The 17187-nt window shown below is 40.4% G+C and overlaps 1 protein-coding gene across 1 annotated transcript; it reads right to left on the reverse strand.

The window, feature by feature from the left end:
• Nucleotides 1-681: 681 nt before the first annotated feature.
• Nucleotides 682-14745, reverse strand: LOC134668358 (uncharacterized). The gene is made up of 2 exons (XM_063525839.1): nucleotides 13561-14745; nucleotides 682-882 (listed from the first exon to the last, which is right to left on the reverse strand). The coding sequence occupies exons 1-2, from the start codon at nucleotides 14743-14745 to the stop codon at nucleotides 682-684; spliced, it is 1386 nt and encodes a 461-aa protein (XP_063381909.1).
• Nucleotides 14746-17187: the final 2442 nt, after the last annotated feature.

A 17187-nucleotide genomic window follows, 5' to 3' on the forward strand; every position in this document is an offset into this window, starting at 1 on the left:
CGTCTGTCACCAGGCTGTATCTCACGAACCGTGATAGACACTTGAAATTTTCACAGATGATGTATTTCTGTTGCCGCTATAACAACAAATACTAAAAACAGAATAAAATAAAGATTTAAATGGGGCTCCCATACAACAAACGTGATTTTTGACCGAAGTTAAGCAACGTCGGGAGTGGTCAGTACATGGATGGGTGACCGTTTTTTTTTTTTGTTTTTTTTTTGCATTATGGTACGGAACCCTTCGTGCGCGAGTCCGACTCGCACTTGCCCGGTTTCTTAAATCAGTTGTAAATAAGCAGAAAAGTATAAACAACACGCCAAGGCGAAATATCTCGCACTTTCCCGACATACTTTGTATCTCAGGCCGCAATCAGTCCGTCGTGCCCTAAAACAAGTTGAAGGGCCCGTGATAAATAAGAGCACTCGGGGCACGCGATTTGCTTTTATTGTGTATGTTGGATCCGAGGAGGTTTTTGTAACGTTGGTTAAAATATCTCTCTGAATTTCTTAAAAGGTAATTGATTTATTCATAAACAATAATACATTTAAAAATACACTACATTAATCTAAACATAAGACTAATTAAAAAGTAAACTTAAATATAAATATAAGCAAAATAATATAGACAAAGAAAAAAGAATTAAACTAATTAACTAAAAGTACCTAAAAAGTAAAAAACCTACAAATAAAATACTGGCCCCAGGTCCGTGCCCTCCGGTAGGGTGCCCAGAAGGCTGGCGGCGTTACCACGCTGTACGGCAACGCCGATGCGTTGGGCGAGGTAAGCTCCAGCCTTCCGGTCACCCGTTGCGTCTATAAGGCGCTTGGCCAGCTCCTTATATACGCTGTGCGCGCCTTGTCCCCACGGCCCAAGCGTCTTCTTAAAAAGAAATATAATCTTGAATATAAAGATTAGGTAGTTGAAATGAAGAGCAATATATAATTAAAACAATTAAAAACACACTCTTTTGAATTTCAAGTTCTATTCTTTAGTTCATAATTGTGAAATCTGATGTTTAGTCTCGGGCGTACTTTGTTGACAAATTTTTTTCGGCAAATTTCTGACGTCAGAGATCATATAATATATATGTACATATATGCACCCCCCATCAAGGGGGAGGCCTATGTTCAGCAGTGGACGTCTTATGGCTGAGATGATGTTTATGATACGTATATGCTGCAACATAAAATAGTAGAAATTTAATAAAATGGAACAAAAATTTTCCATACTAAATGGTTGCCATGTTTAAGCATTTTACTTCAAAAATTTGATAGTTACGTAAGAAGTGGCGCCCTCAATAATTTTCTACAATTTCTTGTCGGAATACGTGTGTCGTTTGTAGTCTAACTTACCTCACTTGTCTGTCAAGTTGTCACCACAATAACCATCCGTTTCAACCCCCAAAGCGATAAGCCATCTGAATCGACTTTCCCTTTTTAACATAAATAAACAAAAACAATATTCCCTAAACCGCGAACACGATTCCAAATCCTTACAAAACCTTTTCGTGTCAACACGCCGTTTCATAACTAACAACAAAGTCCCCTAACTAAGGGGTCATCCATTAATTACGTCACACGAATTTCTAGGTTTTTTGACCCCTCCCCCCCTCCTTGTCACACTTGGTCACATTTGGCAAACCCCTCCCCCCCTAGTGTGACGTCGCATTTTTTCTACGAAATCGCCAAATCGAATTAAGTAAGTACCTAAGTATTATTAATATATTATCAAAATATTTTTCACGATATAAATATAAGTAATTTTATAACCCAAAACTGCTTAGGAAAGAAAATTAAATGAATAAAAACGATTATCGTTTTAAAAACTTGTTATTTAAATGTACAGCGAATAAAATAATTTAAATAAATAAATTTTCGGTTATTGATGAAGTTAAAGTGACGTCACAAAGTTTGTGTCTCCCCCCTCCCCCATGTCACAATATGTCACATTTTCTTGACCCCCTCCCTCCACCTAAACGTGTGATGTAATTAATGGATGACCCCTAACTAACTATAAATACCTATAACTTAACTATTAATCTTTCTCACGCGACGAAGAAAAGCGCACTTAAATTAGTATTCATTTAGTAGCTTTTTAATTTCCATAATGCTTACGTGAACTCAGACCTAGACTTTATTATTCAAATTCAAACTCTATTTCTTTATCGTACGGTCTAATTTAATTTCACTGCACATTTATATTTATATAGTAGGTATTCAACATTCGTGCTTGTGTGACAAGTCCTGAGTTAGTGCTTGTAAAAGTTCTTGTTCAAGAATAGAACATTTAAACTTTGCGAGTTTAAAGTTGAAATAGCTAGATTGAAAATATCCGTTTTATTCTAGAACTATTTGGTAGTTTTAAATTCCGACTGTCTGTGTATTGCGCTCTGAAGTTCGAAGTCTTGAGGCTTTTTGAAGTCATTGGCATGATATTAACCAACCGCATACATTTTTTTTTTACGAATACCTATTATTACCAAAACTTATTCCAAATTTGTTGAATACGCCAATGAATCCCATGATACAGTTCATAACGGAATTATGATTTAATGTTTATTATAGTTATTTTCATAGTGTAATGTCATATGGTATTCTGGTTTGGGGCAAAGCAGCTGACATACAGACTATATTTGTCTTACAAAAGAGAGCCATTCGTTCTATATATAATTTAAGGGTGCGTGAATTCTTAATGATTCACGCACCCTTAAACTTTTTAAAGAAATTAATATTTTAACTGTAGCTTCCCAATACATATATGATAGTATTATTTATGTCGTTAAGAATCTAGACTCCTTCACTAAGAATTCTGATGTCCATAACTATAATACTAGAAATAAAAATAAGCTTGCTGTCAGAAAGTTTCGTGTTCGTAAAGTACAGAAGTCATTCGTTGGGCAATGCATTCATTTTTATAACAAGTTACCTGAGGATGCTTTAAGATTACGCTTTCCAGCTCTTAAGAATTACTTAAAAACGTCATTGATGTTGAAGGCTTATTACAGAGTCGAGGACTACTTGACAGACAAACATGCATGGTCCAAACCAGAAACTGTAATAACGACAAGTAGCAATTAAAAACATTGTATTATGTGTAGAGTTAAAGGTGACTCAGCTCAGGTAAGAAAGCACATCAAATTGTATGAAAGCATCTCATAACAATCAGTCAGATTCATATAATATGTATTCTCATTTCTTTTATTGATTTTATTTTCTTTTCCTTTTGTAAGATTTGATATGTTTTCTGAAAGAGCTACGTATTTGTGATTTCATGTACATATATGTTTATTTTTTAAGTTATGTACTCACTGAGTATAATTGCATGAATTCTATAGTAATTTAAATTGTATTTTTCTTAATTACTCGTAATGCATGTTAATTATAAGATGTAATAATGTTTTGAAAAGATGTGTCCCGCCGAGTTTGTTGCCGGTCCCATATTGGGATACCCTCCTCCAATTGAGGGGGGATTTAAATCTTCTCGGGGCAGAGGTGTACGGTTGGAGCCGGTAAAGGTTTATTTGACGTTCATAAGTGCATTGTAATATGCCTACTTGAATAAACTATTTTTTATCTTTTATCTTTATCTTTAATGCTAATGTAGGCGAAGTTATGTACTAAAGGCGAATTTAAGGTATTTTTTAGAACCCTTAATTATTTTCAATAATTTACAAGTTGCAACATTGATAACGGGGTTTGGTTTAAGCTGCACCAACTTGGCAAGCGACAGAGTCAATTAAGTTTATAGTAGCGCTGCCACACTTTGTCGCTGCAGAGTTAGCTTAGACGGATTCTAGTAAGTTCTATGTTCATACAAAATGTTAGTTATACGCGGCAGACATAGCGTGCGATGGTATTATTCGCAGACAGACCTTATCGCCGCGTCATCGCAACTCATTTACATTTTATTAATGCGACTAAAGTTTCTACAATGATAACTGAAATTTGAGTCTTACCAAGCTTTCATTTCATTAAATCATATTTAGAATTATGAATTATGATTTAAATTAAAACCAATCATTTATAAACATTGGCGCCCAACGTGGGACCCGAACTTACGACCCTGAGATAGAGAGTTTGGTGCTTTATCCACTAAGTATAAGATGTGTAGAGTCGTGATTTGGATTTGATAGCCAATATCGCTTTAACCCTATATATAGCCTGCCTTGTATAGGGCACCTTCAGATATACTCGTAATGTGGCAAAAATGATTGCCTTACATCATCTTTTTATATTTGATTCTTATGCAAAAAAAATTCATCGTTTTTTATCTCGACAGCTGAAGGGTTAAAGCACCATTATTATTCAACTGTCAAGGCAGGTTTTTAAAACTTTACAAATCTTAAATAAATCTTTGTTTGAATTAACGAGCCAATGCAAAAACATTATCTCGTCCATTTCTCTTCGTACAGTTACATATGCCATTTACAATAACAAAGGATTTAATTATTAACTATAATGGACGATAATAACCGATAACTTGTTACATTTCATTATACGCGATAACGCTATCTTAGTTACGATACTTCCTTTACCATTCGGGCATTCATGTTTTTCTATTGTGTTCAATATTGCCTTTTGTTAGGCCCTTATTTTATGAGAATGGAAGGTTATTGTGTTCACGGATATTTTATTAAGGTAAGGTAAGGTTTATTGAAAATACTAGGTAAGGTAAAAAATCATATAGTAATCACCTTATTCAGTTTATTGTACAAAAACAGGCTCACATAAAATGTATAGTAATTGAGCACAAGCAAGATAAACAGACACATTGCAATTTTTTTTAAATATAAGGTCTAATTACAAATGTGTTTTTTTTTTTATATTTACACAAATCGACCTAGCCCCAAACTAAGCAAAGCTGGTACTATGAAATGAAATGAAATGAAATGAAATATTTTTATTTCGAACATATGGTCCATATATAGGGTTAGTCATTACAGTAACTTATATCTATAGTTAGTATTATAATTAAGACGAAACAAACAAACAAACAAAACAAAACATTCATAGCTTTCGCGGCGGAGCAGCAACAGGTGAGTGTAGCTGTACACACCGCTTGACCAGGGGCGAGTCCCAACGCTGCGCCAGCGTACTTAGGATGCTGTTCGTGCTGCTTCGGCTGCGATTGAGGAGTGACGCGCATCGCTTCCTCATGATGGCGAAAAAACAGTCTGTTCTAGCCTCAGCAAACATTGCTGAGGCGCTACAGTACCGCGGCAACCTAAACAGCATCCTAAATGCATCATTGTACTGGACTCTCAGAGCGCTATACGCCCGCTGCGTAAAATTAGCCCACAGACCGCACGTGTAGAAAGTTTGACAAAAGCTTTGAACAAAATTAGCTTTACTTCTTTACTGCCACGTGCGAACCTGCGGGATAACATGTTACAGCGGACACACAGCGCTCGGCGCTCCCGCTCGATGTCCTCGTTGTCAGACAGTGTGTCCGTGACCCAGTGGCCCAGGTACTTAAATTTGTCCACTCTCTTTAACGGAGTTCCGCAAAGCTTAACCTCCTGCATTCGGTAACTTTTATTGCCTGATTTAAATTGCAAGAGCTCGCTTTTAGACGCATTGTACCTGAGCCCATGGGCCTCAGCATACCTTTCGCAAATACCTAACATTTTTATGAGACCACCCATCGAGGGGCTCAGCAGCACCATGTCATCAGCATAGCTTAGGTTATTGACACATACGTGTTCTATGTGACATCCAACACAAGCGCTGCTGAGCTCCTCGATGAGGCCATTCATATACAAATTGAACAATGTAGGAGAGCTCAATCCACCCTGTCTGACCCCGCATTGCATCACGTACTCCTTGGACAAGGCGCCCGCCCACTTAACACTGTTTTTTTGGTTACCATACCAATGCTGAAGCAGTGAGATGACGTTACGGGGGACCGTCGTGTCCTTGAGTAGTTTCCTCCATAATAGGTCGTAAGACACCATGTCAAATGCTTTTGACAAATCCAAAAAACAGGCAAATACCGGCGTCTCACGTGACGTATAGTAATGGACGGTCTGCTTAAGACATAGGATTGCGCTTTCAGTCGATAAACCCGGCCTAAATCTGAATTGAGCATCATGTAGTTTAATATTTTGTCCTAAAATGTCATCAAGCAAACCGTCCAGCACCTTGGCCACAACCGTGGCAAGCGATATCGGCCAGTAATTGGATATGTCAGAAGCGTCCCCTGTTTTATTTTTTATGACAGGCACAACAATTGTTTTCACAAGTTCCTCGGGTAAGTAACTATGACTAATACATAAGTTATAGAACATTGACAAGACTACTGGTAAGTGCACACCCGCATGCTTGAGATGCTCAATACTGAGGCCGTCATGTCCTGGCGATTTTCCCCTATGCATCTTACTAATTTTACCAGCAACCTGCTTGGCAGAAAATCTAACGGGCTGGGTACCGACTTCAGCCTCAGCATCGAGCACCCCAAGCGCTTGGCGGGTGAGTCCGGCTGTGAAGTGTTGCTGGAAAGCATTAGCGATAGCAGAGGGTTCTGAATAGTTGGCGACACTTACAGGAAGGCTAGCCCTAGAATTTAATTTAGCAGTGTTTTTCCAGAATTTTCCAAAGTTCCGATTAGAATAATTTTTAGCAATAATATCCATCTTTATATCATGCTCATGTTTCTGACAGTACTTTAACTTGTTTTTAAAAACTCTTTTAGTTTCGCGCATCTTATTGTAGACATAGCCAGCAGCCGGTTTACCATACGTTACCCACCACTGAAACCAAAACCGAGCCTCCCGGTGAGCTTCACCAACGTGTAAATTCCAGCCCGTTATGTACCTATTCTTTCCACGCTTAACACACTTATAGGACTGTTTCGCGGATAATTTTAGTATAGATATTATATTATTATACAAATCTCTTAACTTATTTTTATGATCGGTATTTGAACACATCCTATCTGCGCAGACCGAGAATTCGGTAGGAAAGTTAATATCCTTAAGTTTATTCGTACAACAATTCGTATATTTTTCCACTTGTTCCGAGTCCCGTTCACCCCATTGCACCTTATCAAAGGGACACGAAAGATTAATTTGAACTTTTGCCTTAATCAGCTTAAAATCACATTCCAATAACAAAGGGTAGTGGTCGGACCAATAAACATTGTATAGCACTGCCGCACTAACAACCGTGGTTCGCGCGGCGCTTGTCACCACACAGTGGTCAAGCCATCGTCTAGATCCGTGGGCATCACTGACAAAAGTGTAGGTATCACTCGGTAACATATCCATATCTACACATGACAGGTACTGTTCGGAGCAAAAGCTTAAAAGTTCACGTGAGAATAACTCACCCGGGTGCGCGTTGAAGTCCCCAAGCACGAAGACGGATTCCACATCGTTACTTTCCACAATCGACTGAATTTCACCCAAACATTCCGTAAATTCACTTACGTTATCCGCGCAGTCAGTCGGCATATATACCGACATAACAATCACCGACCGATCATTGAGTGCTATCTTGATAGCCACTAGCCGCACACTATTACACTGAATAACCGAAACACACGGAAACAACGACTTCCGCCACAGTAGCGCAACGCCACCGTGTGGTCGCCCTCGAAGCACTTGCGCTGAAGAATCAATTGCTGATTTTCCCGTAAAAGCAAACTCCTTATCAATGGTGCCAAGGAAAGGGATATCATGCTCCATCAACCAGGGATACTAGTGGACCAACGCCTAACATGGCATTTGCACATAGAGCTGCTCATGAGCCGTATCAGGAAACTTGTATGGGTCTTTAAAAACCTAAGACACATTTGTACCTCACAACTTCTCAAACAAATATATGTAACCCTTGTCCAATCAGTCATAAGTTACTGTATACCGGTCTGGGGGGGTGCTACAAAAACTAAATTTTTAGAACTCGAAAGAGCCCAGAGATCACTGCTTAAAGTTATGTATTTCAAGCCGTTTAGATTTCCTACCATAGAGTTATATAATCTTTCTAATGTATTATCTGTCAGAAAACTGTACATATTATTTACGACCTTAAAATTACACAAGTCCGTACCATATACACCAAACACACATAATAGAAGGAGAAGAAACAATTTAATTCCAACAGTTCAAATAAACACAACGTATGCTAGTAGACAATTCGTTTGTAAATCCGTTAGATTATATAATTATATTAATAAAGATTTAAATATATAAGGACTGTTCATTTTATTAAGCGGACACACAAAAAAGTATAAATTACATTTTTCTAATCCTGGAATCGCTTTATTTAGATAAATATAATAAAAACGGAAACCAACGCAAAACATTTTAATGTAAATATAGTATAATATAATAACATCGGTAAGATTTTCGTACTTTTACACGGTTGCGCCGTTCAAGTGCCTGCACATCAATTTTTCACACTTTTTGACAAGTTGTAAACAACATTCGTTTGAATTCTTTCAATGTTTTAGCTTCTCATCTACCCTTTTTTAAGTGCATCTTCACATTGGTCTAGTGCCACTCGTTGGAGTGGAGCTCCGGGCAATTAGATGAGTTGACTTGTTTTTGAACGAAATCAATGTTTTTCAAATTCAGTAGCTTCACTTTCTGACCAGCATAGTGGGCACTTGCCAAATCAGGCCGAAATGAAGAGGTGACATTATGCGTCTGATAGACGGAAACTACTCGTTATTAGATGCATTATTTTCTGTAAATGTCGCAACCAAAGTTCATGTCGCAAAATAGAACAAACTTTTTAAGGCCACAGGAACCAATTGCCTGCCAGACAAGGACTTTGTTCATGAATTGGTCAATTTTGATGTTACTCTCCTCGTCAAATATATGATCTTCTACAACGGCATGCTAGCATCAGGGCCATTGGTAACGTACTACAGCAACATTTTACGCATTTTCCGTTGTCCATTAAAATGCTACGAAATTTATCTTAATGTAAAATGTTGTACAGTTTGACGCTTCTTTTTTTCGATTGCTTTCGCTGCTCTGTAATTCTTTTGTCCATTTTTTTCTTTTTATGGGTCCATTTATTGCACATACTTCTTATATTTTAATCTGTGCCTACTCTAACGCCTGCTGTCTTAGGAATTTCGCGAACCGATAAGTAATTTATTGATTTTAACAGCCGCATGACAATACTTTTGTTTCTGGATTGGCCGGGCCGCTTCTGTGCCGGGATTTTGTAAAATCTTCAAGCATATGATGCTCTCCAAATGTTTTAATTATTTTATGCACGTTTAACTTGGAAAATTTGTACATATTTACGATTTTTCGCAGTGAATACTAGCCTGTGCATCCTAATTGCAGAACTAACTTGCTATGTTCCAAATTTGTTCGGTCCTTCGGGAAAAATATTTGACTATTATGGGAACAAATATGTAGCAATTGATAAATAAGGGATTGTTAATTATATTGTTATGAGCTGTACGTCAATTGATTTTAAATTCGCCGATTAAAAGAGGTGTAAGAGTGTCCGCTTAGTAAACTGAACAGTCCTTATCCATTATCATATTACGAATGCAAAAACATCATAACAAATTGGCTAAAATTTAAAAGCTATCATGATATAGAAAACTTAATCCATAATGATTTTGATATCTAAATACACAGACACACATTCGCACACACACGCACACAGACACACACACACACACACACACACACACACACACATCACTCATTCTCTCATTAATTTTAGGCAAAATTTAAATTATCTCTAACTACTTTTGTTATTCACTGAAATGTTAATATTATTTCTTTTAATTTTATTCATGTAATAATTTATTGTTGTTCACTTAGCAACTAAGGAAGAGCGGTGCCTCTTAATACAAGTATCTGTTTACTTAAAAAGAGGTACCAACCCTGTACAATGTAACCTAACACTTATAATGAATAAACAATTTTATTATTATTTGTATGTCTTTTCCATATCTCGGGACCATGGGGTCCCGGACCTTTGGGAGGCGTACGTGGGGCCGAAGCCAACAGCGCAGAGGCCCTTTAAGACACTTTAATCTAAAAGCAAGGGATACACGCGGCGGATACCATCCCCGAACGCACAATGTGATACATCAAGAGATGGTCCCCGCCAGGTGCAAAGACTATTGCAGTGCAGCACTTTTGTGCTGCGATGGGAACTAAGGTCATGGGCTATAGATTTGAAAGTTGGATGGACTGGATAATGGGCTATGGGAGAGACTAGCGGACACCTGCCGTGACAATCAGTCTCAAAATTGTATAAGACAGGTGGTGACTCGCCAACTCATTGAGTGGGCCCCGCAATGGCCGCACGCACAGTGCGACAACAGGGCAACACTTTGGAGCGGCTGTGAGGTTGTCGAGAGGTGAGTCTGCGGTAGCCAGATCCCGGTAATCCGTTCAAGGGCCGCCGGCGTTATGACATTTTACACTTCCAACCTGGAGCATAGGTCCCGCTCTTGCGACTCCACTCTGGCCGGCCGGTGAAGGCAAGCACAGAGGTGAGGGCCAGATGACAGGGCCCTCTGGAATAGGGGTCCGCGGTGTCGCCACTCACCGTCAGCTCGCCACAAGCTGCCCCCGCGGGGTTATTATTATTATTATTATTTGTTTCTCCATTTTGGAATTCACGGGCCTACAAATCCCGGTCTTTTGATAGGCTTGCGTGGGGATATAGATCCAACACGTAGAGGCCCCTTGGAGAGCTTTAATGTCATGTAGAACGCCTGCTGGAACCCGTTCACAGGCGCAACAATAAACACCCATGAACCGGTCGCAGCAGGCATTGGGACTATTGCAGAAAAAGTGAATAGTATACCGGTCTATGGATTGATGTTTGGATGGACAATGAGACTGGGCTATTGTAGAGAAGTCCGGACACCTGCCATAACAATGCTAAAACACGTTATCGAGGCAGGTGGTGACTTGCCGCTGACTAGATGGGCCCCTGAAACTGCCGTCGCGAAGACGACCAGGAGCAACATCGGTGTGAGCGGCTCAGGGGTGTCGAGAGGTGTGCGCCGCTTTCTACCCAGTGGCTGTTAACAGCCACTGTGCCAACTCGCGTCTTATGCATCTTTCACTTCCACCCCTGGAGCATATAGCTCTAACGACTCCTCTCTGGACGGCCAATTAAGGCCAATCCTTGGGATCCACTCCGACCGACGAAGACACGCCGGAGACGGAGACCCTGACCGACTCTCGGGAGTACTCGGGTCCGTGGGGTCGTTACTCCCCAACAGCTCGCCACAAGCTGCCCTGCGGGCTTATTATTATTATTATTATTATATCAACCATGTTTCCTGCAGACCAATTATTCCAGCCGTGTAGCACAACTTACGTACACATTCCACAGATCTAACAACATTTTTGCAATTAAAGCTATGGCTACTAGAGGACGATATACATACGTATATAGATAAATACATACCTATACATATAGATAGAAAACAGTCATAACTCAGGAACAAATATATATGTTCATCACATAAATAAATGCCCTTACCGGGATTCGAACCCGGGACCATCGGCTTCATAGGCAGGGTCACTACGCACTAGGCCATACTGGTCGTCAAGATTAAACTTGAGGCTTAAGATTAAACTACAAATATATAAAGGACTAGCTTCCGCCCGTGACTTCTTCTGCGTGGGATGATGATGATAATTCTATATCCTTAACCGCGCCTTAAATTATCTCCATACCAAATTTCATTTAAAACGGTTCAGCGGTTTAAGCGCGAAGAGGTAATAGACATACAGATAGACAGAGAAAATTTATTCATATATATATAAGTTATCTAAATACAAACAATTATAAAATAAAACGACACTAAACTAAACTAAATCTAAAAAAGGCCCCTGCGGCAAGGTCCCAAAGATGCTGGCTGCGTTACCCCGCTGAACTGCCAGACTGATGCGTTGAGCGAGGTAACTGCCGGCTCTCGGGTCACCAGTTACGTCCCTTAGTCTCTTTGAAAGGTCTCCAAAGGATTCAGAGCGCCGGGACCCCACGGACCCAGGGTCTCAACGCCGAAAGGAACACCTGTATTCGGCACCGAGACCGCAGTATTTCCCTACCTATAAATAGTTACAGAGTTATAGTAATATTAGTAGGGAGGATATAGGTCATCATCATCATCATCATCATCATATCAGCCAGAGCACGTCTACTGCTGGACATATTAGGCCTCCCCCAAAGAGTGCCACAATGACTGTTCTTGCGCCACCCGCATCCAGCGGACTCCCGCGACCTTTACGGTCGTCAGTCCAGCTTCCCAAAGCCCCCCTGAATGTGGAGAATATGCCGGAATGAAATGAAAGTTAATTTTTTCGTGAGCTGCAGCCTCAGCCAGTGAATTGCAGTTACTTTTTAAGAATTTTGATAGCTCATTGTATGCACCTACAAATGATGTACCATTATCAGAATAAATGTCGGTTGGCAAACCCCTACGAGACACAAAACGTCGCAACGCTGACAAGTAACTGTCACTGGTTAAGTCACCAACTAACTCTAGATGCACTGCTTTGGTGGTGAAACATACAAAAATGGCTATATACACTTTCACAAGTCTACACCCACGACCCTGACGACTGGCAGAAGTCAGAGGGCCCGCATAATCGACACCAACACTCTCAAATGGCATATTTGGGATAAGACGTGACGCTGGTAAGTTTCCCATTAATGGCGCTACAATCTGGCCTTTCATACGAACACATTTAAGGCATTTTTGGAAACATGCTTTCGCTAAGTTAGTCCCACCGATGGGCCAGTATTCGTCTTTAACGGAGGATAATAATAATTGCGGACCTGCGTGCATTAACCTCTTGTGCTCAGATTCAAACAATAATTTCGTGAATCGGTGTTTAGCATGAATCACAATCGGATGCTTTTTCTCAAATGAAAAATTAGAGTTATCAATTCGACCTCCCACGCGCATTATTTTATTCTCATCCAAGAATACGTTAAGTTTAAGCAAAGGGCTTTTTTTTGGAATAGAGTGATTGCTCAACAACAGATTATATTCTGAGAATGATTCCACTTGAGAGACCCTAATGACTATGTTTAATGCGGTTCTCAGCTCGTTGTCAGTTAGATACATTGTTGAAACAATTTGCTTTCTACACAGACTCGCAAAGCGCACAATATAAGCGACTGTTCGAATAAGCCGTGATAGATTAGAGAATCGGGAAAAATCAATGAAATCGTCACCGTTTTCTTCTCCACGATTGTTCGTAACGTTCACGTGAAGTACAACTTCAGACCGAGTTTCAGGTAGTACCTCCACGGTAGTAACCGGACTTACCGGCCATTGCGCCTTATCCTGTTTCAAAAAGGTAGGACCAGACCACCAAATATCTAGAGATCTAAGAAGACTGGCAGGTACCCCACGAGAAATGTGGTCAGCAGGGTTTTCATGTGTCGGGACATGTCGCCATGTACAGTTTCCCGTCTTTTCTAATATCTCCGCTACACGGTTGCGAACAAAAGGTTGTAACTTGCTAGGTAACATCCGCAACCATCCTAGCACTATTGTGGAATCTGTCCAAAATGTAATACTCTTGAAACTAAGTCTTAGCGAGTCTACTACCTTTTCATACAATCTAACTCCAGCTAATGCACCGGAAAGTTCAAGCCTCGGAATCGTCGTAGGTTTAATGGGAGCCACGCGGCTCTTGGCTAATAGTAGCCTAACCAACACGTCTCCTTTTCCATTGATGCTCCGCAAATATAAGCAAGCACCATACGCCCGCTCGGATGCATCAGTGAAAATATGACATTCGACTTCCTCGTATGACTCACATAACACTAACCGTGGAATGCGAATATCATTGAGACACGGTAAGTCGTGGGCAATATCCTCCCAAAGCTTGCTGATCTCAGGAGTTAACTTCTGATCCCATGAAAGTTTCTGTCGCCATAAAGTTTGTAACAACATCTTCATGAGAATGACACAAGGAGCTAGCACACCAGTGGGGTCGAATATTTGCGCCACTATTGATAGCAAATCCCGTTTAGTGTCGCCGATAAGCGAGCATTGACCAACCGGGAAACACAATTCGTCAGACCCTGGCTGCCAGCTGAGTCCCAAGGTTTTACTGGGTTCAGTGCCAATATTTAAATCTAATTGAGACGAATCGGAGTCAAGCATAAGTTGGGGTTCATTTGATTTCCACTTTCTCAAATTCATACCAGCGTCAGCTAGGGTAGAAGTAACCTTACTTTTAATGGAAAGCACCTGTTGCAAATCATCCCCGCCAGTGAGCAGATCATCGACGTAAAAGTCGTGAATAATGACCTCGCGAACGACCTCATCCTCACACTCAAGACCGAGCTGTTTTATACACCGTGTTGCCAAAAAAGGTGCACTGGCAGTCCCGTATGTAACCGTGTTCAACTCAAAGATCTTCAAAGGTTTAGATGGATCATCCCGCCACAGAATCCGCTGCAAATACCTGTCATCAGGATGAATTACTATTTGCCTATACATTTTCTCTACATCCCCTGAGATAATGTACTTGTGTTGTCTGAATCGAAGCAGTATAGACAAAAGATCGTCCTGTACAGTGGGCCCTACCATCTGAATATTATTCAGAGATACCCCAGAGCTAGTGGGAGCGCTAGCATTGAAAACTACTCTCAACCGTGTAGTCGTACTACTCTCCCTTAAAATACCATGATGAGGTATGTGGTATGCCTTCTGCTCTAATCTAGACTCTTTGCGCTCAGTCATGTGATTCAGTGACTCGTATTCTGCCATAAACTCCTTATACATGTCTCTGAAATTTGGACGTAAATCGATTTTACGCTCTAATGATAATAAACACTGCTTAGCGCGATTAAACGAATTCCCTAGAATACTAGGATCCTCCTTCAACGGCAACCTTACGCAGAATTGCCCATTTGCCAGCCTACTGACAGTTTCGGTGAAGTGTTTCTCACACAACTTCTCCTCAGGAGAATAATGGGAGTCTTTAGGACAGACCTCTTCAAGCTTCCAAAACCGTGTAAGTTGAGTTTGAACCTCATCATTAATTAATTCAGCACTCGTGTTAGAAATGACATTCGTAAAATTACATTGAATGGCATGCGACGAAATCAATGCGTGACCGCTGATTATCGGCCCTGCAACTATGTATCCCAATTTAGTCTCGCATAGCACCGTTCGCTCATCCCCTAACTCAATTTTGTGTGACCCCAACAACTCCCAAAATAGATCACCACCAATCAAAATATCAATTTCAGATGGGGTGTGAAAGTTAGGATCAGCCAAGCACAAATCAGACGGGATATTTAACCGCGATATATCATGAGAGTCGATCTGATGATAAGGTGTGGGGTCAGTTATAGATGGTAGCACAGAGCATACCAGACGAGTGGAATAGGTATCATCCAACGACTTAATTGGCACTCGACATATTTTACCTACGGGCGTCTTCAACTTATTTACCCCTACAATCGATCTATCTACTTGATCAGTGTGTAAATTTAATTGACGACACATCTTTTCAGTCATAATAGATGTTGCGCTGCAATTATCTAACACTGCTTTTACTATAAATTCGCGATTATCATGCCCATAGACTTTAATTAGTGCAGTTGCTAGTAGCACAACCTTTTGCTCAGATGCGCACGATTGAGATGTTGCCGTGCTCATGCTAGCTGATAGCGAAGGAACGGTTACGCTCCCCGCCACTGGCGCCGGTGGCGCCACCTGTGCCGGTGCAGTACTAGTACTTGCCTGCGTTCCGGGTCGCTCGCACGAATTTGATCCTGTTTTGAGGTTATGAATGTTATGATGCTCTGCGGTATCGGTATGAACAAGCGAGTTATGTTTGCGCTTACATAGCTTACACCCTGCCTTCTTGCACTGGTTTGCATAGTGACCGCCCCGGAAACAGTTGTAACATATTTTATAAGTCGGCAATAAGTTAAGCCGCTCGGCATTACTTAAGGCAAGAAACTGAGCGCAATTATTTAAATTGTGTTCAGCATTACACTTTGGACACGGTTTAGATGACGGCGACGAGGTGACACAGTGGTTGGCAGGTTGTGTAGAAAGCAAAGTCCTATGTTTCGACGCAATTTTAGCCGGCTGACTCGATTGACCGGCGCCTGAGGCGCTCGATAACTCCAAAGTTTCAATTAAGTCTGCACGATTACGCATAAAAGTGATGAAATTATCAAAGGAAATAGGCACAGTTTTATCTAAGCTTCCTTTGTGTTCCTCCCATTCACGAAATGTTGTAGCGTCTAATTTTTTGCTAACGATGTAAATAAGAAGCGTGTCCCAATGCTTGACAGGCTCGCCTAAAGATTCTAAGCATCGTAGGTTTTTGTTTACTTGATCCATAAGTCGTTTTAACTGCACGGACGACTCCTTTGTGATCGGCTCAACGTTAAACAGCGCTGATACATGATTTTGCAGTAGTAATCTTTTGTTATCGTACCGCTCACAGAGGAGTGTCCATGCTACCTCGTAGTTGGTGTCAGAAAACTCAATAGAGTTAATAACCAAGGCCGCAGATCCTTCCAACGATGCTCTTAAATAATGGAATTTATTGATGTTATCTATATCATCGTTAGAATGAATCAGACTTGTGAAAGTATCTCTGAAACCTAGCCAATTCTCGTATGAGCCCTGAAATTTCGGTAACTGAATAGTTGGCAGCTTAACCAGTTTACGATTTGAACCACTTCGCGACCCACGATTACTACATGACTCAAATTCGTCACGTTTTTTATTGAAATTGTTGAGTATATCCTGGGCCCGCGAGAGTACAGAAAAGTAGTTATTTTGGAACTCGTCTCGCTCTGTCATGTGTGCATCTAAACTTTCAGTGTTGCATTCTAACTGTGTCTGTACATCATCATAAAGTGCATACAATGCCTCAATCTTACCTATACGCAACTGCAATTGACTAGCTTCAGCTTGAGTTAATGACGACTCCTTCACTTTGTCTAGGTATGTAGTAAATAAGGTGAGTTGACCTTTATAACTGCCTCTTTTGCGAACTAAATCTTTTTCGTCAACCATTTTTGGGAAGCTGGTGTACGTAGACCTTGAATGTAAACAATTTACAATGCAATTATTAAAAAATAATCCCTAATAAAATAATACCTGTTTAAAAATAATACAGATAAAATTAGTCCGCAAATACACATGAAATTAAATATAAATGACAATAGTATCGAGTGAATAGAATAAGAGTACACG

The sequence above is a fragment of the Cydia fagiglandana genome, chromosome 10 (assembly GCF_963556715.1).
Source record: "Cydia fagiglandana chromosome 10, ilCydFagi1.1, whole genome shotgun sequence".
NCBI classification, from domain to species: Eukaryota; Metazoa; Arthropoda; class Insecta; order Lepidoptera; family Tortricidae; genus Cydia; species Cydia fagiglandana.